A 23,233-nucleotide genomic window follows, 5' to 3' on the forward strand; every position below is an offset into this window, starting at 1 on the left:
AGGTTAATGGCCATGAGGTACAGAAATATAAAAATGGATACATGCATAGACATTCAACACCTAAGACATTACAAAGTATACTGCTTTATTTTATTGTTTCTTTATTTAATATATATTTTTGAGGGCTAACAAATTTTGTAATTTACACTGTAGTTAGTCACTTAATGCCTCTGTGAGATAGGAAATTCAGTAAATAAAGTCAAAAGACCATTTCACAGCAGAAAATTAGGCAAGGGCACTAATAAATAAAAAGATGCTCAACTGCATCATCTAAAGTGAATTTTAAATAGTTACAAAAGTAGTTAAAACTGTAATAGTTCTTGAAAACTGCTTCATAGCACCTGCTGCCACTTGAGTTCTTCAGAGAACCTGGGCACAGGGCCAGTGTTAAGAATCAAGCCTATTTACTCCTATTTAGGGTGCAGTGTCCGAAACTATTATATCAACTGGTTGCTTTATATGCTTCATTCTAAATCATCAATTTTAACAAAGAGAAGCACTTAAGCATTCAAACAAGAAAATTGGTATGAAAATTGCCTTATGCATAATAAGATATTCGTTATTGTAGCTTTACAGTATGTGTTTTTTTAAGATCTTCTTAAAGGCATCCTTTACATCCTTATTTTTCAAACTATAGATGAAAGGGTTTAACATGGGAATCACTACTGCATAAAAGACAGAGACAATCTTGTCTTGTTCCATTGAATAGCTAGACGTAGGGCGTAAGTACATGAAGAGAATTGTCCCAAAGAATATGGTGACAGCCATGAGGTGGGAGGCACATGTGGAAAAGGTTTTAAATCTACCCTCTGTGGATGGTATCTTTAAGATCGCAATGAGGATACAAAGGTAAGAAATGAGAATAATCGTAACACAACTAATTATATCAAAACTAGAGAAAGCCATGATCACAATGCCATTGATGTGGGTATCAGAACAAGAGAGCTGGAGCAGGGGTGGAGTGTCACAATAGAAATGGTTGATCTTGTTGGAATCACAGAAAGACAATCTGAAAGTCATGCCTGTGTGTATGGCTGCATTTCCAAAGCCTGCCAAAAAGGAAGTAGCTACCAGCAAGAAGCAAACTCTCTCAGACATGATGACAGGGTAAAGCAGGGGGTTCCAAATCGCTGCATACCGGTCATATGCCATCATGGCCAACAGGAAGCATTCCGTCCCCAGAAAAGAGCCAAAGAAGTAGAACTGAGCAGCACATCCATGGAAAGAAATGGCTTTGTTCTCAGCCACAAGGTTGACCAGCATCTTGGGAGTGACGGAGGAGGAGTAAGAGGCATCAACAAAGGAGAGGCTGCTGAGAAGGAAGTACATGGGCGTGTGCAGTCGGGGATCGAGCTTAATCAACACCATCAGCCCCAGATTGCCCACCATGGTTATCAGGTAAATGGACAGAAACAAAACAAAGAGAAGACCTTGGAGATCCGGATTGTCTGTGAGTCCTAACAGGATGAACTCCTTCACTTCTGTTTGGTTTTGGCTTTGGTGGTTTTTCATGTGTCTAGTTATCTTAGCTGTAATAAAATAGAAAAATGAACATGGACTTTTTTAAATTCGTGCTGGAACCATATAAATATTTTTCTGATATATATGCATTGTAATATTAGAGTAAAATGTGATAGAACAGTAAGAAACATGTTGGATTTCATTTCAGCTCAAAGGACTTTTATCTGAGTGAGGCATTTACTGCTACCTAATGAATAAACTTGTGGCTAATGACTTTATCTATTGGCTATGATCATTTCTGGAATATGCTACACTTAACAATTATAGTTAAGATCTTTAAAGATACATTATTATTAAATCATTATTATGCTAACTAGAATAATTGAGTTATTAACCTGTATGTGCAACTTCGGGATGACAGTGACAGTTGGAATTTGGGACATTGATTTTTTTTTTCTCAGCACTAAGAAATTAACTAAAAGGACTGAAGGTTAGCAAAATTAATCAATATTACCAAGCCAGGAAATCAACTGAATCTCCTTGGAGAAGGACGTTTGAAAACTTCACGGCCATAAGCTTGTGCATGACCTGTTCATTAATAGAGTATTTAATAATGTAATACTCAAAGTTTCATTAACATTCCAGAATATACTTAATTACGTTTAAATTCACGTAGCTCTGGTCAAGAAAATATAACTAAAACTTTTCTTACAAATCACTTTTATGAATGTGTGCAATTAGAAATGCATCGCTTGTTTTACATTTCATGTTATGAATAGCATGCTGCTACCTCCCGCTACAATGTGGCTGTTTTTCTTGCTTATGTATAAGGTCTTCCTTCCCTGAGGAGAGTTGGCAGTCAACCTTGTAGCCTAGAGACACTCTGACTGAACTTCAGTGTTTCATTGTTTATAAAGACAATATTGAAATCTCCTAAAATATTTCAGATAATTAAAGAGATACTGAAATCATAGTATTAATCTTTTTTTAATTTTTCCTCTCTATGTGGCAACTGTAGTAGTAAAAAAAAAAATAAGTCTGAACCATACATTGAGAACATGTGCTCTCAATATTTCTGTGACCTGAGTCAGTGTATTATAGCGGCAATTGATAACCCTACCTGTTTTTCTTCAAAATAAGCAAGTTAAAGGGATAAACACATTCATGGCTTTTCCTTACCTTTAGTAACCACTTTACTTTGGCTGGATATCTTGCTTGTTTCTGTGCAAATGGGTAAATTCAACAAAAAACAGAAAGGGAGAAAAGATGACACAAATCCTTTTTCTTAGCAAGGCACTTTCCTTTTTCTCCCAAGTTAATCTCCAAAGTTAAAATAGGTTCCAAAAACCATTCAGCACAGAGGTAGGGGAACTGGATCCTTTTGCAGTAGAGTGATGAGAGAAAGGCTGTTCATTCCGTGGTGAGTTTAGTGTTTCCCTCTTTTACTGCTCAAGGATAAATATTGCAAGTTTAACGTCAGTGTAAATTATATTTCAAAACTTCTGAAATGCAGATACAATACTAGTTGCAGTTATTTCCAAGGTAGTATACTGAGACTCTCAAGATTTATTCTGGCTCACAACTGTGGAGAGTGTATTCCTCCTGTTATCATATTGTAATCTACTTATTGTTTTCACTTTGAGGTTAAGATCACTGATCTCTTTCCTTTTTCCCTGCTTACACTTGGGACATATCACCCAGGGGAGACTGAATTTTAAGTCCCCTATTTCTAACAACAATTAAGCATCCCTCTGCTATTTCCCTTGACAGCTAGTGGTTTGATTCCTTGTGAAAATCAAAATGTTCTACACAATGTCACATTAGCCCTGTGAATGCACCTTCTGTGTAGACTGTGTTCACTTGGGGTGCTGTGCTGCAGGGTGAATGAGTACGGATCAGGTGTTGCTGCATAAACACAGGTCCAGCACTTGCTGCACGTTGATGCAATTGAAATACAGCATGTTAAATGAAATGTGCTAGACACCTGAGAGACAATGGCACACCTGCCCCTCACATATGAGTTTAACTTAATATGAGCCCAATCTGAAGATAGCCAACTTCTTGTTTAAAAAATGACATTGGGAACTGGCCTGGTGGTGCACAGATATAGACTGCTGTTTTTAACACTGGTCTCACACATCAGAGTAGCGCTTTGAGGACCTGCTGCTTCACTTCAGATCTGACTTCCTGCTAACATTCCTGGGAAGGCAGCAGAAGATGCCTAAGGTCTGTGTCCCTGCTCCCTCGGAGGACAGCAGGATGGAGTTTTGGAATGTTGGCTTCAGTCAGGCTAAAACCTGGCTGTAGTGGCATGCGGTGAACCGGCAGAGAGAAAATCAATATCTAAATAAAAAAATAAATTCTGAAAGGAAATTTTAAAATTGGAGTTCATTCTGAAAATGGACTTACGTACTTGTCGGTAGTCATCAACAGTCACCCGAGTAGCTGTTATTTCACCTGGAAAACTAAAAACAAAAATCCCCTCATGAGTTCTTAAGGACTTGTTTTAGCTTACATGAAATTTTATTCATCCAGTATAAGGAATGTTTGCCTCTTAATATATCATAGATGAAAAGCTACTAGAATCACAGAGAGTCAAAGAGGGAGAGAGACTTTATAAATTGCCTAAATCCGAAATTAACCTAATAATTGTCAGAGTAGAAAATCTTCAAATTTTTTTTAATGGAGGGGAAGATTCCGTTTTTATTACAAGGTAAAAATATCTAATAATAAACCAAATGAGAAACGTTCAAAAATCTCTGTGAAGAAAAACGGGCAAACCTCAGAAGAATACCGAAGCAGACTAAACAATTTTGATGACACACTCATATATGCCCTTTGATACAAGACAATTGCATTAAGGTGACAATGTCTATCACTAAATTAAAGATTTCCAATGAAATACATTCCTAGATAAAAGGACTAAGAAGTTCATAATCAAGCGTTTTAAGTAAAATGTGTGTATATTTAATAAAGGGATGTAAAAAATGCAAATAAAGACCCAATAAAGAAATGCAATTCAATATGTTTATTTAGCCACTTTCTCTTTCTACTCTTAATATTTTGATTCACTTTCTATCAGTATTTAACATCAAGACCCAACAACAACTAGCAACAGGTGATATTGTCCCATCAGGCTTCAAACATCACCTTCATGGTGCATTTGCTGAAATTTCCGGAGAAGCCTCAGTGCTCAATTGTATAAGGAAGCTGTTACTAGCATTAATAACATTTTTTATTTTCAAAATGAAAGAAATGGAGGATTTGTTGTTTGGATGACAAAATAGTGGATGTTAAAGTGATGTACAATATCTTTGCCCTATTTGATCATTCTATAGTATATATATGACTCAAAACTTTCTTTACATTTCATAGATATGCACAGTCATGTATGAGTCAAATTTCTGCACATTTTGAAACAAAAGGAAGTAAATTAAAATATGTGAAGTGTGTATTAAAATGTAATTTATGGTTTTACATTTAGATATTTTTAAAAGATTTATTCATTTTTATTGGACGGGCATTTCAGATTTTGTGGAGAGAATGAGAGACAGAGAAAAAGATCTTCTATCTCTCATTCACCCCCCAATGGCCACAATGACTGGAGCTGAGCCAATCTAAAGCAGGAGTTCCTTCCAGGTCTTCAATGTAAGTGCAGGTTCCAGGGCTTTTGATCATCTTCTGTTGCTTTCTCAGGCCATAAGCATAGCGCTAGGTGGGAAGTGGAGCAACTGGGACACGAAGTGGTGCCCTTATGGAATTCTGATGCCTGCAAGGTGAGGATCTAACTGTTGATGCATAGCGCCAGGACCTCAAATTTAGATTTTCTTAATTGTAAGTTATTTTATGAAGGCATCATAGCAACAGTGAAGTAAAAACCCACAGTTGGTACACAAAAGATAAAAAATTAAGAAAGGCATCAAAGCATGACAATAGAGAAAAATCACTCAATTGTAAAAGAAGACAATTTAAAGAATCAAAGGCTGCTAATCACACAGTAACAATCCCCCTGCTGCCGCCCCACCAGCTGCCAGAATCATCCAATGCACCCGGCACACAACATTTCTGCCACAGTAATATTGAACAATGCTGCCATTTGAGTGAGGCACGTGCAATAGCAAGGGTGATGTCATAAATCACAAAGACCCAGGCATTCACAGGTGCTGTGTGCCAAAGGAGCACTGTCATAGCTCCATGCATGTAAGCCCCTGGCCCTGCTATTCCCAGTGACCTCCTTTCTACCATGCTGCCTGTCGCGTGCTCAAGCATAGAATCTAACAGACATTGTCTGGAATCCTGTTATCCTTTTGTCAATGTCCATGAAAGCAGAGTCAAGCAACCTGGGGCAAGCTCAATTGTATTATGCCAGTGATGTCTGTATGGTTTGAGAGGTTTATGGTACATGGTCATGCACCTACAGTGTGCTATAGTTTAGGTTATTGGATGGAGCTCATGTTGAATGGGATTTTATAATAACGGGGGAACATTTCTGTGAGTGGGTCCTCTACAGTTCCTGTACACAAACTTTATTTTTATGAAGACATATCAAATATGCTTCATGCGTGACAATGTTACATTAATTACTCTTGGACCAGATGTTTGCACTCAGTGCATTATTGGGCTCTCTGCCTGAACTTGCATTGACACTAGACTGAATGTTTTGTTTCACTGCTAAGTATAAATCCATGCTTGTCAGCCCATATGCAATATTTAGGGATTGAGAGAGAGAGAAGAGATAGAGTAGATATGGGTGTATTTAGAGAGCACTGGAGGCATAAAATGACTTGACTGATACACAGATGTGATTCATTTTGTCAGCTGAACCAACAGCAGTCTTATCATTTATATCTGGTATTTGTATCAGACATATCTTCATTCCTCCAATATAGTTACTGCCCATAGACACCAAAAGCTGTGACTCCAAAGAACTTCAAGTCAAGGTTATTTTGTTATTTTACAGGGGATCTAGGTTCTTGTATGGAAAATTTACTAATCAAGCTTTTCAGATTGACAGTGGGCAAATGCTTCATTGCGTGTGTGAGAGAGAGAGAGAAAGAGAGAGAGAGAGAGAGAGACAGAGAGAAGGCAGTCCATACACAATAAAGGTTGCTGCATCTGACTTTAACACTCCTACTACTTCCTGAGTGGTCAAACATTATTATTTTTGTATTATAACCAATGCACTTAAATAGTGTATCTCCAAGATTATCCATTTTCTGTGTTATAGCAATGCATAAACATAAAGGTATCGTTGTTATGTCATTTTGGGGGAGAGGGTGCTTATGGTCAAGGGAAAAGAAAATATTTAAGATGTAGGATAAAGATTATAATTTTACTGTTTACATAATGCGCTGACAATATTTGATGTGGAAAATCATATTTGCCATAATCCACCACTGGACTGAGAAGAATGGGGTTTAGCAGTATTAAGGGATTAAAAAACATTGAAGTCACAGGAGATAAGTTGCTACTTGGGGCATCTGTGTTTCAATTGAAGAGATGGAATTAAAATCACACGCTTCTACTTTGAGCTTTCTGCTGACACTCATTCTGTGAAGCTGCAGATGACAGATCCACCAGGTGGATCCCTGCCACAAACACAGGAGACTTCCTGCTTTCAACATGGTCTAGTCTCAGCTAACGTAGGTATTTGAGAAGTGAATGAGTAAATGGAAGATATGCTCTCTTTGCCCAACCCTCTGTCTCATGAATTCCTCTGTCTTTTAAATTAAAAATGAGTATATAAATAAATTTAAAATAATTCATGGAAAATGTGAGCTAAAGATGACCTTAATTTGGTGTAAAATTATTTTTGGTGCAAAATGTTAATGGAAATGTTTTAAAAACTATGAAGTATTTGAAATACATAACAACAAATTATCTTTGATTCGATTTCTTCATGAGCTTTTTGAAGTATCCTCAATAATTTGCAAGTTGTTTGTGGAACTCAAGAAGCTTACAATTATTAAATTTATCAATTCTGCTCCTGTAATCCCATTATTAGAATATAGATCTATTCTAGTCGCATAGGATGAATAGGAGAGTCACAATATTTTATCTTTTTGTATTAAATAATTATGAAATAAACATGCAGAGCAGATACATTGACCAGTGAACTTTTTTTATTATCATAACATGCACTAAGGTGCTATCTAGTTTTATTGCTTGATTATTCAACTTGCTTTCTCATTTTCAAAAACAGACACAATGTAGGTGCTTGGGACAACAGGAATAGCACAACATTGCTTCCAATAACGACATGCTGTTGTGATATGAAGGCAATACTTCCAGGAACTGGTTGATCATGAACCATAAAAACAAGTGCTTAATCAGATCTGAGAAACAGAAAGCAACAACAACAACAAAAACTTCCATGGAGAAGAGATGGGATTCTGACATAATTAAAGCATATGGATGTATTTTAACATTATTCTAAACTTGCTGGGTTTCTTCTTATTTTCTCTCATGTTAAAGGTGTTTTTTTTTTTAATCAGGTTTACAGAAAGAAGAGACAGAGAGAAAGGTCGGCCAACTCTTTGTTCACTCCCCCAGTGGCTGTAAAGGCCAGAGCTGAGCCAATATGAAGCCAGGAACAAGGAGCCTTCTACAGGTCTGCCACAAGGATGCAGAGTCCCCAGGCTCAAGGCTTTCTTCCACAGTTCTCCCAGGCCACAAGCAAGGAGCCAAAAGGAAGTAGGAGCAGCCAGGACAGAAACCAGCACCCACATGGGACCTCAGCACATGTAAAGTGAGGACCACAGACACAAGGCTCTGCTAAAGAGACATGAACTTGTCACTTAGATGCTGTTTCAATTGCCAAGTCTTGTACCCAGATGATCTCCTTCCCTGATGATCTCCTTTAGATGAGAGAGTGAATCTCTTATTACAATGAAGTCTATTTCAGAAAAACCTGACTTAAATATATTCTTTGGATACATGTGTCCCAGTCTTATAACTTCATGAAGGTTTTTAAGTTTATTAAGATTAACTTAAGTACTTAGTTATTTGTAACTACTACGTTCGTTATACTGTACAATCCATTAAAATGGAAATTACTGAGTTCATGGTTATCACAGAGCATAACCAAGTGAAGATCTATGATTTAGTTAATATAATCAAAATGTGATGAAATTTCAAAAGGCAGCATCTTTTTCCATGGATAGGTGGTATCCCAAAAATTCTGGAGTAATATAGTGGAGTTTGGAGAATTAGATTTTATGCATGGTGTTTTTAGTAAAGATCCTCATTGAACAAGAATTGTTTAGGAAATGTATTAGACATACCATGCACAATACATTTTATGATAACAGGGCAAAATACAAGAAGACAAATATTGTTATATATATATATATATATATATATATATATATATATATATATTTAAAACCAATTTTGGCTTTTCACTCTTTCCAGGGCTTGTTTCACATCCTTGTTCCGAAGGCTGTAAATCAGAGGGTTCAGCATGGGGATCACTAGGGTGTAAAACACTGAGGTCATCTTGTCTTGATCTAGAGAGTAGGAAGAACTTGGTCTGAAGTACATGAAGAGCATAGTTCCCTGGAAGATGGCAACTGCAGTTAAGTGGGAGGTGCAGGTGGAGAAAGCTTTGAACCTACCCTCAGCAGAGGGCATCTTTAAGACTGATGAGATGATGTAACAGTAAGAGACAAGAACTCCTGCGATAGTACTTAGTTCAATGAATCCAAACACGATAAATAATGTCAGCTCATTCACTTGTATATCAGAACAAGACAGAATAAACAGAGGGGGCAAGTCACAGAAGAAGTGATTGATCTCATTAGAGCCACAGAAACACAAGCGGAATGTCAATGTTGTGTGTACCAATGCATCTGTCACTCCCACCAGATAAACCCCAGCCATGAGCAGGGAACACACCTTGCTGGACATGTTGACTGTGTAGAGCAAGGGGTTGCTGATGGCCTGGTACCTATCAAAGGCCATCACTGCCAGCAGCAGACACTCTGAATCAACAAAGATACAGGAAATGAAGAACTGCAGAGCACAGCCATAGAAGGGAATTGACTTGTCTGTAGCAAATATGTCGATGAGCATCTTGGGTCCAACTGCAGTGGAGTAGCAGAGGTCACAGAATGAGAGGTGACTGAGGAAAAAGTACATTGGGGTGTGCAGCCTGGAATCCAGTCTGATTACAGTGATCATTCCAAGATTTGCCAGAAGGCTAGTGAGATAAACAAGCACAAATGTGGTAAATAAAATCACTTTCATCTCCAGATTATTGCTAATTCCCAAGAAAATAAATTGAGACTGGGAGCAATTCGGATGCATTCTTCTTTCTTCTCATGTAAACCTGAGAGAAATTGCTGAAGACATAATTATGCATGGTTAGTCCTTCTCAGCATTCGTAATATATCTGAACAGGCAAATTGATGTGTCTCCTTATTCTGATTTAATCCTAAAATTGTCAATCATATGTTATAAAAGCCATTTTAATTTTTGACTATGATGAAAAATAATCCTTAGTTAAGAAATTTTAATCTATTTTGCATGTCATTCATGAGATACATAATATTTCAGTTATTGCCTACTCTAGGTAAAACAGACTATTTGAAATCTCATTTCATCTCCAAAATAATATAGAATACATAGATGTTAGAAGATGAGGATATAGCTTATAGAGATAAACATCTTCTATGTTTTCCAAATATCATTAAAGACATTGCAGTGGATGTATTTACTGTTTGTAAAAGCATGATTAACTCAGTTTTATTTTGTGCTAGTTTCAGAATTAGAGTTTTCCAAAAATTAAAGAAAGAAGGCATGCAGAAATTCAGCGATGGATAAGATTGGAGCTTATCTTCTTTGAAGTTTATAAAATACAAAAATTCTGTTTTCTTGATACATTAAAAATAAAAAAGAAATATATATCATATCAGCAATTGTTAAAAAGCACTGATTACTGATCTTGGCCTATATTTCCTCAACAGTTAATGAGACATAAAATATTTATTACTGGTCCTGTCTATATAAACATATGAATTTTGTTCCAATACTCAATACTTAATTGTTTTAATGTTTGGGATAAGGTTTTTTATTGTAGAGAGATGCTAATGAAAGGGAATTTAAAATGTGTACACTTATGGTTCACTGACTTTTAACAGAATTGAATTCTTTGTCTTGTGATCTGTTCATCTTCATAGGTGTATAATGTGTTTGTATGCATGTATGTCTTCTTGTTGGTGCATAGAATTGGAACATACAGGATTTTTTTTTAATGTTAGTATGGTATGTGGCTCACCTGAAGCTGAATGTGTATCTACTAGTATTTGTAATTTGATGAATCAGGTATGTCTCTAAATGGATAAATCCCTTAAATTCATATATTATTCATGTTCTATTAATTCTGAAGGAAAATATTTTTGATGCCTTAGGTTGGAGAATTTATTAAACTGAATAATTTCAACTAAATGATTCATTTAGAAATGTCTCATCTTTTCTAAAAGCTAATTTTTTTTTAGTGTTATATTTTTGAATCTGAAAATTGAGGAACTTACCTGGGTCAGGCAGTTCTTGTATCTGAACACCAGATGGACAGCATTTTATTCTCCAGGTAGCGTGTGGGGCTTCATTCTCTGCCTCCCTTAGGCTTTGGTGTGATTAATCATGCTTCTAGTTCTGCATTTTCCCCGGTGTATTTACTAACAATACTTGCGAAGTTTTGAGTTTCAATTGTTACAGCCGACAAGTTGATCCCTGGTTGGAGGCAAACTGGGAATTAGTTCACGCTACTGAGTGTGCAATCCTGTCTGAATCCTCCTTCCAGCACAGTTTGAATCTAATGAAGCTCAGCTCTGCCAGAATTTTCAACTTCTTTCATACTACTTCTTTTTGAAGTTTCTTCCTGTTTTAAAATGTTCTCCATCATCTTATGTTAATACTTACACACATTTATTTTAGTTTTGCTAAAAGGCTTTTATGTCACATGAGTCACATGTTAAGAGCAAATACGTCTTCGAAAACCCCTCACAGCAAACAATCCTACAAAAAAAAAAGAACCGAAAATAAATAAACAACAGAAAGTAGAACTTGAAATCTGACAGGAAAGAGCTGGCATGGATTGGCTCATGCCTCGCTGGGTGGGTCACAAAGATTAGTTACTCCTCACCATGGTGTTGAGGATTTTCCTGCACACCCCCCCCCAAAAAAAAATGTTCTGCACCTAAAATGTTGACATATATCTTGTTAGAGTTACAAGCCAGTCTGGATTATCCTAAAATCTGCCAAGATCAGCAAAATTTTACTTCAACACAACAACTGGCTAAATACTAAGATGAAATGGACACGAAACAGCTGAATGGTGCCTTATGGCCATTTTAAGGTATAGAGCAGCCGGTCCTGTATATGAGCTAAAATTGAAATGTCAATGAGCAAATCATAGGTTGTGGCTAGGACTTGTTTTCCTTTTTTTTTTTTTTTCTTTTTAATGCACTGGTTACTCAAAACCATGTCAATTCCATAACATTGCAAATTGCTGTTGATGTTATATTGGGACTCTTAATTGACTGTGATGATATTCTGCCAGCTCAAACTTCAGACCAGAAAAGGTCTCCCCAAGAAACTGTTCAACCCATCTGGACAATAAGTAGCTGGACTCTATGCTTGGTATATGTTTGCAATGAAAGAATCTTGATTGAACTTGAACTGTAATACTGCATCAAGGTGGAGGAATGCACCAGGGGGGAGGGGAGGGGGAGGGGAGGGGGAGGGAGGGGGGGATTCCCAGAGCCTATGAAACTGTCACATAATGCAAAACAATTAACAATAAAAAAAAAACAAAAAACAGTACACACGAAAAAAAAAAAAAAAGAGCAAATACGTGAATTTTTAGTATATTTATGAAGCTGGACAACTGTCACCACTAATTCCCTAACATTTGCCATCACTCCAACAAGAACACTCCGAGCTAGTAGTACTATCTGTGTCCGAGGACAGCATATGTAAAGAGGTTCACCTTATATGTAATTCTTTTCCAGGTTTCTTTTACAAGATACAGTAATTTTTAAAGTGCATCTATGTAACTACATGTATTAGAATATCTTTTTAATATTGAACATTTAATTTTGTATATACAGTATATTATGATTTTCCTTTTATCAAAGTTCAGGTAGTTTAGTCTTGGCCCATATTTCACTGAATTGATGATTATATAGTTTCCCTACACTTTGCACACTCTTTAGCTTCCATCTGCTGACTTACATCTCCATTGCCCTGTTACAGCTGGGAATAGGCCAGCTGAAGCTAGGAACCCAGAACTCGGTGTGAGTCTAACACTTGGGTGAACGAACTCCCCGTTACTTGCACTGTCACCTGTCGCCTCTCAGAATGCGCGTTGATGGGCAGCTGAGTGGGAGCTGAGCAAGGCCTCAGAGGAGGACACTGTTAGGGAACAAAGTACCTCAAGGAGCATCTGAGCCTATGTTCACACACTGTCCATAAATGGCATCTTCTTAGTCACTTCTTCTTTTCTTTTTCATTTAGAAAAAAATTATGTTACAGTTCCATAGGCTCAGGGAGTCTCCCCGTCCCATCCTCCCCTCTCCCTCCACTGATTCCCACTATATTATTACAGTATTACAGTCTTTTAAAAACAGTCGCAGTCCATCATTCCATTTAAGTGTTTGCTGATTTTATAGGTATAGACAATGATAGAAAGTCCAACATTCTATTGTCAAAATGTATTTGAGAGTTTTATTTGGGAGTTCATCTTTGGTCTGGATATAGAGATGCATATTGCATTGTATCCTCACACCTGGATATAATAGTCTCCATTACACAGTTACTGTATATCCCTTCTTGGGTGAGAACTCACTGAGCTCAGTGCATTGCACTGGTCCCACAGGAAAACAATAAAGGCTATGGCATTGTATGGGTCAAAATAAGTTCATGTGGCACCCAGACCTAAAGGCCAACAGGTTCTGGTAAGATCACCACAAACAACCTAGGTATATAGGACACCTGGTATCTCTCTAATCCTGGGACTTGCTCCAACTGAAGGTGGGAGAAAGGTTGTAAAGACAATGATGCAACATCGGCACGGTATCACAGGAGGTGGTTATTGGTGAGCCAGGAGCTGGGGCTACAAAGACCATGGTGGAAATCTAACATAAGAACCCAGACCTGGAATTCGCTGGAGGGAGTGGCATAAGTGACTGCAAACAAAGAGCCATATGCTAACTGCAATAAGCACAATTGAACTGTAGACATGTGGGTGACAGAGCTTATGAGCATGCCCCAAGGAGAAGAATCTGCTAACCAGAAGCACAATGAGCAAGAGTAAAAGAAGAGACAGAGACACAATGAATATTACTGAAGACTCCCCTGCAAAGGAGCAAAACCCTATGCCAGCCTGAGTTCCCTGAGGAAGAAATCGAGAAAATGAGGGATACAGAATTGAAAACACTAGTTATAAAACTTCTTATCAACAAACAAGAAATGAATCAAATGAAAGCTGATATGTCAGAAATGAAGAATACAGTGGAGCAAATTAAAAGTACAGTGGAGAGTCTCCAAAATAGAAAAAGGAGGCAGAAGAAAAAAAAATCTCAAAATTTGAAGATATTTTCTGTCATCAAGGGGGAAAAAAACAAAATGTCGGAAGCAGAGCCGGATTAAACAAAAAATAAAGTATTCAAGAATTGAAAGACACTATTAAAAGACCAAATATAAAAGTTAAGGGAGTCACAGAAGGTGCAGAAAGAAAATCTGGGATTACATGTGTATTCAATGAAATAATAAGGGAAATTTTTAGAGGAAGAATTGGGAAACAAGATCCAGGAGGGGCACAGAACTACCAACAGGCTTAACCAAAGGCAATCTTAACCACAAAACATGATAATCAAGCTCTGTTCAATCGAACATAAGGAAAAAGATCCTTAAATTTGCACGTGAAAAAAATTGACATATAAAGAAATGCCAATTAAACTCACAGGAGATCTCTCATAGGAAACTCTACAGGCAAGAAGAGAATGGAGTGACATATTCCCAGATCCTAAAAGCAAAAAAAAAAAAAAAAAAAAAAAAAAAGTCAGCCCAGGATAACGTATGCTGTGTCTTTCAAAATGAATTAAATTTCTTCCACAGTAAAGTTAAAAGAATTTGCCTCTTTCAAACCTTCCCTACAAATGATACTTCAAGATGTTCTCTTCATAGAGAAAAGGAATAGCACCCACCAAAACCAGAAGCAAATGCGAAGAAAATCCCAGTAAAATGACATCAGAAGACTGAATAAATGAACAACTCATTGCTAAAATGACAGGACTAAATTACCACATATTCATAATAATTCTGAATGTAAATGGCTTAAACTCAATCAAATGTCATAGATTAGTAGACAGGATGTAAAAAAAATGCTGCCTTTGATAGTTGTACAAGCTACTTCAGAGAGAGAAACACATGATGGATTATAGATTTTCTTACTTATTTAGACACATCTCAGTGAGTTTTGCTTAGAGGGTCATCACAGATTATGTTGCAGACCAGTTTAGATTTGTTAATAACCATTGAACCTACTAAGGAAGGTGTCCTTTTCCAACTGCCTTGATGAATAATCTCACAAATAGAACCAAGACATTTATAGGCATGTCATTGGGGACCTGGTAATCAAAAAATTACCAACATGCTCATTCCTAAAATTCTCCAAGGAAATAGTTAGCTGGGGAGTTGTAGTTAATTTCTTTCTAAAACACATCAATAATTTGAAATGTGGATGTGCTAATCTGAAAAGATAATGGTCCCTTTCATTAGAATTAAGGTTTCTTTCCCTTTAAAAAAAATCAAACTTTTTCATGTTTAGTGCTCTGGATAAGTATTTCAGTCTTTGTACATAATACACTTGATTAAATCAAGCAATCGGGCTTTATTTCATCATTGGAAACTGGGAACTCCTTTCTTTCTTCTGCTTGTGGAATAGATAATATGTGAGCTTGAACACATTATGGTTGTCCCACCTTCCTTTATAGCACTAGAAACCAACTGCTTTGATCCTACTTTGATTTTGCATTCCTTTTTGAAACTCAAGCCTGGATCAACATTGAAAGATTAATTCTTTTTTTTAATTTTATGTAGTTGAAGAATCTATAGGTATATGTATATATAACACACATATACATACATATATATAAATATGCATATGCATATATGCATATATGTGTGTGTATATATATATATATATGGAGAGTGTTGTATTTGCTTGGTGCATGGCTTATTTTAGCTAGAATCATGACCAAAGTTTGATACACCTTCCTTAAAATGACAAAAATTCATTCTTTCAACAGATAGATAGAACAACAGCCAGGAGCCCTGAACAGCCCGCAGAAACAGAAGAACAGTAAACTTCCTTCGGGACTAGGGAGGGGAGCTCTCTCTGGTTCTCACTTGGTTCCAACTTGGGGTCCCCACACTCTCTTGCAATGACCATCAGAATCTCTCCGGACATCCCTCGAAACAAACAGGCATGCAAACAAACAAGCAAACAATCTAGAATAGCTAGAGAACAACAAGGAAAGCTTAGAATCAGACAGGAAATGGTAAGCATGGATTCAGTCATACCGTACTACGTGGGACACAAAGATTAGTTACTCCTCACTAGGGTATTGAGGATTTCTCCGTACACCCCTCCTAAAACTGTTCTGCACCTAAACTGTTGACATATGTCTTGCTAGTTATAAGCCAGTCTAGACTACCCAAAAGAAAGCCAGGTTCAGCAAAATTATGCTCCAACGCTATAAAATGCTAAATATTCTAATGCAAATAGACACGAGACAGCTGAACAGTAATCTATAGCCATTTTAAGATGTATAGAACCCGGTTGTATGTAAACTAAAATTGAAATATCAATGAAGTAGTCACAGGATGTGGTTAAGAACTTGCATTTTTTTAACATATTGGTTACTCAATACCATGTCAATTAATTCCATAGCATTATAAATTATATGTGGCTTTAATTGACCGGGATGATACTCTGCTGGCTCTACCTACAGACCAGAGAAGGTCTCCCCAACAAGCCATTGGACTTTTCTGGACAATAAGATGCTGGACTCTATGCTTGGTATATGCTTGCAATGAAAGAATCTCAATTGAACTTGAACTGTGGTCATGCAACAAGGTGGAGGAATCCACCATGGGGGGAGGGTTTGTGGAGGGGTGGGAGGAATCCCAGTACCTATAAAACTGTCAAATAATGCAATGCAAGTAACTTAAAAATAAAATTAAAAAAAAAAAACCAGATAGGTAGTATTCCATTGTGTGCATATGTCTGTGCCTGTGTGTGTGTGTGTGTGTGTGTGTGTGTGTGTGTGTGTGTGTATCTTTGTATATGTGAGTTTGTGTGCTTGGATTTATTTGGGATGATTCCTTTTATGATTTAGTATCTTGCATGTTGTGAATAGTGCTCTAATAAACATGGTAGAATAGGTAGATCTTCGATGTAATAATTCCAGGTGGCTTTGATGGATACCCAGGAGAAAATTCAGCATCATACAAATTTATATTGCTAAAGCACTCAGCACTATTTTCCATAGTGACTTACTAATTCACATTCCCATCAGCTGTGTACAGCATTCTCTTTTGGCATCCTTGCCAACACTGGTAATTTTGTGTCCTTTGGGAGTTACATTTTAATAACATCTGAAATCCAAAACAGGATTTCATTGTAGGTGTTCTTTGTAAGTTGTAAAAGCTCCTACCAATGGAATTGTCCCCACTTAAATCATTTCAGAAAGTGTATGGAAATTCACATGGTACTGCAGTTATTAGTTCTGAGGATTGGTCAATTATTTACATGAGATTAAAAGTGACTGAAATGGAGATTTCTACAGAACTTTCAATCATCAGGAGACTGAAAGACACATAGATCAGTATAACAATGAGTATCAAGATCTTGACAATGTTTGGCTAAAACAGTAAACTCATAAGTACTTTGTGATTGATATATTCATTGAAATAATTAATATTAGTGGGCAGTCACCCCAAAATTTCTCTGGTCATTGATGAGTTATGCTTCATGAAACTAAAGTTGAATTTATTTATTATGCTGTTCTTTGAAGTAAGTAGCCTTCAGTTGGCAAGGTAAACATATGATTTCTTTGTTTATCTAAGTGTACAAAATTTTACTCAATTAGAAGTGAATGAGTGGCTTTTTCACAATCAATAATTTAATAAACTATAATAAATGTAAGACATATCTACTTGTGGCCTTCCTTAGCACATATAACAAATGCAGAGACATAACTAATCTTTGTGTCCTACCTAGTAAGGTATGTGTGAGGCCACGCTGACCGTTTCCTGTCTGGTTCTAAGATTTGCTTGTTGTTTTCTGTTTTTGTTTTCTGTCTATCTATTCTAATTTGTGTGTGTGTGTGTGTGTGTGTGTGTGTGTGTGCTGGAGGCAGGCTCCGGAGCTACCCTGATGGTCATTGCAAGAGATCAGTTACTCCTCACCAAGGTATTGAAGATTTCTCTGCACACCCCTCCTAAAACTATTCTGCACCTCAGTTGTTGACAAAGGCCTTGTTAGAGTTATAAGCCAGTTTTGACTATCCTAAAATCTGCCAAGTTCAGCAAAATTATGCTTCAACACTATAAACTGCTAAATACTAAAATGAAAATAGACACGAGACAGCTGAATAGTACCCTATAGCCATTTTAAGGTGTATAGAAGCCGGTTTTATATAAACTAAAATTGAAATGTCATTGAAACAGTCACAGGATGTGGTTAAGAACTTGCATTTTTTAACATACTGATTACTCAATACCATGTCAATTAAATCCATAATGTTGTAAATTGTTGCTGATGTTATGTTGTGGCTTTAAATTGATCGGGATGATATTCTGCCTTCAGACCAGAGATGATCTCCCCAAGAAACCATCACATTCATCTGGACAATAAGATGCTGGACTCCATGCTTGGTATACACTTGCAATGAAAGAATCTTGACTGAATTTGATATGTAATTAAGCAACAAGGTGGAGGAATTCACCACCGGGGGGAGGGTACGGGGAGGGGGTGGGGGAATCTCAGAGCCTATGAAACTGTGTCACATAATGCAATGTAATTAATAAAAAAATACAAAAAAAAAGCAGGCATGTGAAATTTCGATCTTTATGGATATTTCTGTAATGCAACAGGTTCTCAGGGTGAGTTCTTCATCCAAAAAGGGATAGCCATTGATTAGGCAATCATTTGCTATCATTGTGCAGACCAGACCACCAGACCATTGGCAATGTATCCAAGTGTTTGCCAAAAGTTGATATGAAACAGATTAGTAGTCAATTATTCCAGCACCAAAGGGGTTGATAGATGTTGGCTGACTTTGACTCCTAAATAGAACAAATGTTATATAGTTGATGAACAAATGGTAATTTCCCTTAAGGGCTTCCGCACAGCTATGTATCATATCCAGAAACTCTGGATGCATACACTTTACGTAAGACACATCCTTGTTTGTGTTCTATATTCAGAAACAATGTTTTATTTTTTTCCTTTTTTAAACTTGGACTTGTCACATTTAACCATAAGAGACAAGAAAAATAAAAATCCCATTTTAACATGTTGCTTGAAAAATCTCTGAGCTATATAAAGAGTATTGTCATAAGTTTTATATATTTCCAGCAATTTCTCTTAATTTGTGATGAAACAAGAAAAAAATCTGGTCCTCTAACTCTTTCAACCTGCCCCTCCCCTCATTCTTTTGATATTTAACTAAGGCCATCTGGATTTTTTTTGCCACTTAGATAAATTCAGACATTCTTTATTTTTTTTTTTAAAGATTCCAGCTTCTGACTGCTGTCTAGTTACACAGACACCTCTGCTTTCGAATTTATTGTAAACATGCTTTCTCTCCAGGTATCAAAATCTCTATTGATCTGCTTTGTGCAGAATTAATTACTACAAGCCAGCAGTAATAATACACCATTATATTCCACATTTTCAGTGGTCTAGCATGAGGTATGCTTACACCTGCTCTCTTATTCTGCATTTAAAATGTTGACCTGTGTTGGTGTCTCCTCTGAATTCATATTGGGAAGAAATCATCTTCATTCATGTTTTTGCCAGAATTCCTTAGAATTCTCTCAGAATCTGCTGATAATTTATAACTACCTACATCTGTTGCCAACATTACTTTCAATATCAAAGATGAGGAAAATAATTCTCAAAATGTGTGTGCTTAATTTTCATGTGACAAAAATTCATGCTAAGTTTCAGTGCATGGGGTAGTAGACTAGGCTTCCACCTGAGGCACCTGCATCCCATATGAGTGCTGGTTTTGCGTTCCAGCTGTTCTGCTTCTGATCCAGTTTCTTCGTTAAGGCCTGAAAAAGCAAGGAGGATGACTCAAGTTGCATTGCACCCATGTGGAAAACTTGGAAGAAGCTCCTGACTCCTCATTCCTAGCTTCAGATCAGCCTACCTCTAGCCATTGCAACTATGTGGGGAGTAAACCAGCTGATGGAAGATCTCACTCTATCTCATTGTGTCTCTCCTTCTGTAACTCTGTGTTTGCAATACAAATAAAATATATGTATTTTTTAAAACTGCATGTATATCACTTTCTTCATATTTCATCGCTTTGATGTATCTCAGGGCAACATAGGAGACTTTTTAAAAAAATATTCATTTATTTTATTACAGTCAGATATACAGAGAGGAGGAGAGACAGAGAGGAAGAGCTTCCGTCCAATGATTCACACCCCAAGTGAGCCACAACGGTTGGTGCTGCGCCGATCCGAAGCCAGGAACCAGGGACCTCTTTCGGGTCTCCCACACGGGTGCAGGGCCCCAAATCTTTGGGCCTTCCTTGGCTGCTTTCCAAGGTCACAAGCAGGGAAGTGGAGCTGCCAGGATTAGAGCCTGAGCCCCTGTGGGATCCCGGGGTGTTCAAGGGAAGACTTTAGCCACTAGGCCATCATGCCGGGCCCAATACAGAAGACTCTTAGAAATCTATTCAAAATGCACAGAATCTACAGGTAACTTTGTATTTAATATTAAAATACTATAGCAAAAATATATTAAAATACAGCCAAGCTTTCCACCACCTGCGCAGGTACATGGGGTGCGAGGCTCTCGGGCAGCTTTCCGATTTGCCGGGGTCCTGGTCTGATGGCCTCCTTCTGGGCGGGAAGGTTGTCCCAGGACCCTGAGAAGCGGGTTGGGAACGCCTCTGAGCCGCCATGCCAGGGGCTGGAGTGGGGGTGGAGCTAGCTAGCACGATCCAGGCAGGGGCCCAAGCAGCTTGGCCCCGGGCCGCCATGCGGCCCGGGTGCGAGGGTCCCTGCCACGATTCCAGCCTAACACAGCCAAGCTTTCCACCACCTGCGCAGGTACATGGGGTGCGAGGCTCTCGGGCAGCTTTCCGATTTGCCGGGGTCCTGGTCTGATGGCCTCCTTCTGGGCGGGAAGGTTGTCCCAGGACCCTGAGAAGCGGGTTGGGAACGCCTCTGAGCCGCCATGCCAGGGGCTGGAGTGGGGGTGGAGCTAGCTAGCACGATCCAGGCAGGGGCCCAAGCAGCTTGGCCCCGGGCCGCCATGCGGCCCGGGTGCGAGGGTCCCTGCCACGATTCCAGCCTAACACAGCCAAGCTTTCCACCACCTGCGCAGGTACATGGGGTGCGAGGCTCTCGGGCAGCTTTCCGATTTGCCGGGGTCCTGGTCTGATGGCCTCCTTCTGGGCGGGAAGGTTGTCCCAGGACCCTGAGAAGCGGGTTGGGAACGCCTCTGAGCCGCCATGCCAGGGGCTGGAGTGGGGGTGGAGCTAGCTAGCACGATCCAGGCAGGGGCCCAAGCAGCTTGGCCCCGGGCCGCCATGCGGCCCGGGTGCGAGGGTCCCTGCCACGATTCCAGCCTAACACAGCCAAGCTTTCCACCACCTGCGCAGGTACATGGGGTGCGAGGCTCTCGGGCAGCTTTCCGATTTGCCGGGGTCCTGGTCTGATGGCCTCCTTCTGGGCGGGAAGGTTGTCCCAGGACCCTGAGAAGCGGGTTGGGAACGCCTCTGAGCCGCCATGCCAGGGGCTGGAGTGGGGGTGGAGCTAGCTAGCACGATCCAGGCAGGGGCCCAAGCAGCTTGGCCCCGGGCCGCCATGCGGCCCGGGTGCGAGGGTCCCTGCCACGATTCCAGCCTAACACAGCCAAGCTTTCCACCACCTGCGCAGGTACATGGGGTGCGAGGCTCTCGGGCAGCTTTCCGATTTGCCGGGGTCCTGGTCTGATGGCCTCCTTCTGGGCGGGAAGGTTGTCCCAGGACCCTGAGAAGCGGGTTGGGAACGCCTCTGAGCCGCCATGCCAGGGGCTGGAGTGGGGGTGGAGCTAGCTAGCACGATCCAGGCAGGGGCCCAAGCAGCTTGGCCCCGGGCCGCCATGCGGCCCGGGTGCGAGGGTCCCTGCCACGATTCCAGCCTAACACAGCCAAGCTTTCCACCACCTGCGCAGGTACATGGGGTGCGAGGCTCTCGGGCAGCTTTCCGATTTGCCGGGGTCCTGGTCTGATGGCCTCCTTCTGGGCGGGAAGGTTGTCCCAGGACCCTGAGAAGCGGGTTGGGAACGCCTCTGAGCCGCCATGCCAGGGGCTGGAGTGGGGGTGGAGCTAGCTAGCACGATCCAGGCAGGGGCCCAAGCAGCTTGGCCCCGGGCCGCCATGCGGCCCGGGTGCGAGGGTCCCTGCCACGATTCCAGCCTAACACAGCCAAGCTTTCCACCACCTGCGCAGGTACATGGGGTGCGAGGCTCTCGGGCAGCTTTCCGATTTGCCGGGGTCCTGGTCTGATGGCCTCCTTCTGGGCGGGAAGGTTGTCCCAGGACCCTGAGAAGCGGGTTGGGAATGCCTCTGAGCCGCCATGCCAGGGGCTGGAGTGGGGGTGGAGCTAGCTAGCATGATCCAGGCAGGGGCCCAAGCAGCTTGGCCCCGGGTCACCATGCGGCCCGGGTGCGAGGGTCCCTGCCACGATTCCAGCCTACCATGGTGACCACGGGTGACGGGGGATCAGGGTTCGATTCCGGAGAGGGAGCCTGAGAAACGGCTACCACATTCAAGGAAGGCAGCAGGCGCGCAAATTACCCACTCCCGACCCGGGGAGGTAGTGACGAAAAATAACAATACAGGACTCTTTCGAGGCCCTGTAATTGGAATGAGTCCACTTTAAATCCTTTAACGAGGATCCATTGGAGGGCAAGTCTGGTGCCAGCAGCCGCGGTAATTCCAGCTCCAATAGCGTATATTAAAGTTGCTGCAGTTAAAAAGCTCGTAGTTGGATCTTGGGAGCGGGCGGGCTTAAGCTAGCTTTTCAAAGTCAGTTAATCTTCCTCTGAAGAACCTGTAGTCACTTTATAGTGCCGATCGCCAACATCAGCTCACTTAAAAGGCAAAATTCCGGGCTTTTCCAGCAGGATGCCCCATTACCTGATAGGATGAGGGATCAGCAGAGGGGTCACAGAAGGCATTACTATGACACTGACTGGCATTCAAGAACCATACTCGGGGCTAGAATGTGTAAGGCATACGTGGACCAATGCCCTGACACTCTGACCCCATTGGACGGTTTAGAAGGGCCGGTGGAGTCTATGCAGGAGGCATGACAGTCTATAGGACGCTCTGGGCTGACCAGAGCAACCTCTGGCATAGTTAACACTGGCTGGCAACAGGCCTGGTTGGAGAGCGTGGTGGAGGCCTTGGCTGCGTGGAGCCAACCACTAAGGGGCACAGGAACTGGAGGGAGGCTGAGTTCTGATCGGGTCACAGTG

At 40.1% G+C, this 23,233-nt stretch overlaps 2 protein-coding genes across 2 annotated transcripts; both read right to left on the reverse strand.

Moving 5' to 3' along the window:
- Positions 1 to 570: 570 nt before the first annotated feature.
- On the reverse strand, positions 571 to 4,850 carry LOC131479975 (olfactory receptor 5AP2-like). Its single transcript, XM_058662256.1, has 3 exons — positions 4,828 to 4,850; positions 3,871 to 3,926; positions 571 to 1,529 (listed from the first exon to the last, which is right to left on the reverse strand). Exons 1-3 carry the CDS (start codon positions 4,848 to 4,850, stop codon positions 571 to 573), a joined length of 1,038 nt encoding a protein of 345 aa, XP_058518239.1.
- A 3,991-nt stretch (positions 4,851 to 8,841) lies between these two features.
- On the reverse strand, positions 8,842 to 9,771 carry LOC131480056 (olfactory receptor 5W2-like). The gene has a single exon (XM_058662443.1). It carries the CDS (start codon positions 9,766 to 9,768, stop codon positions 8,842 to 8,844), a length of 927 nt encoding a protein of 308 aa, XP_058518426.1. The 5' UTR covers positions 9,769 to 9,771.
- Between the last annotated feature and the right edge of the window lie 13,462 nt (positions 9,772 to 23,233).

Source organism: Ochotona princeps, chromosome 4 (genome assembly GCF_030435755.1).
Source record: "Ochotona princeps isolate mOchPri1 chromosome 4, mOchPri1.hap1, whole genome shotgun sequence".
Classification (NCBI taxonomy): Eukaryota; Metazoa; Chordata; class Mammalia; order Lagomorpha; family Ochotonidae; genus Ochotona; species Ochotona princeps.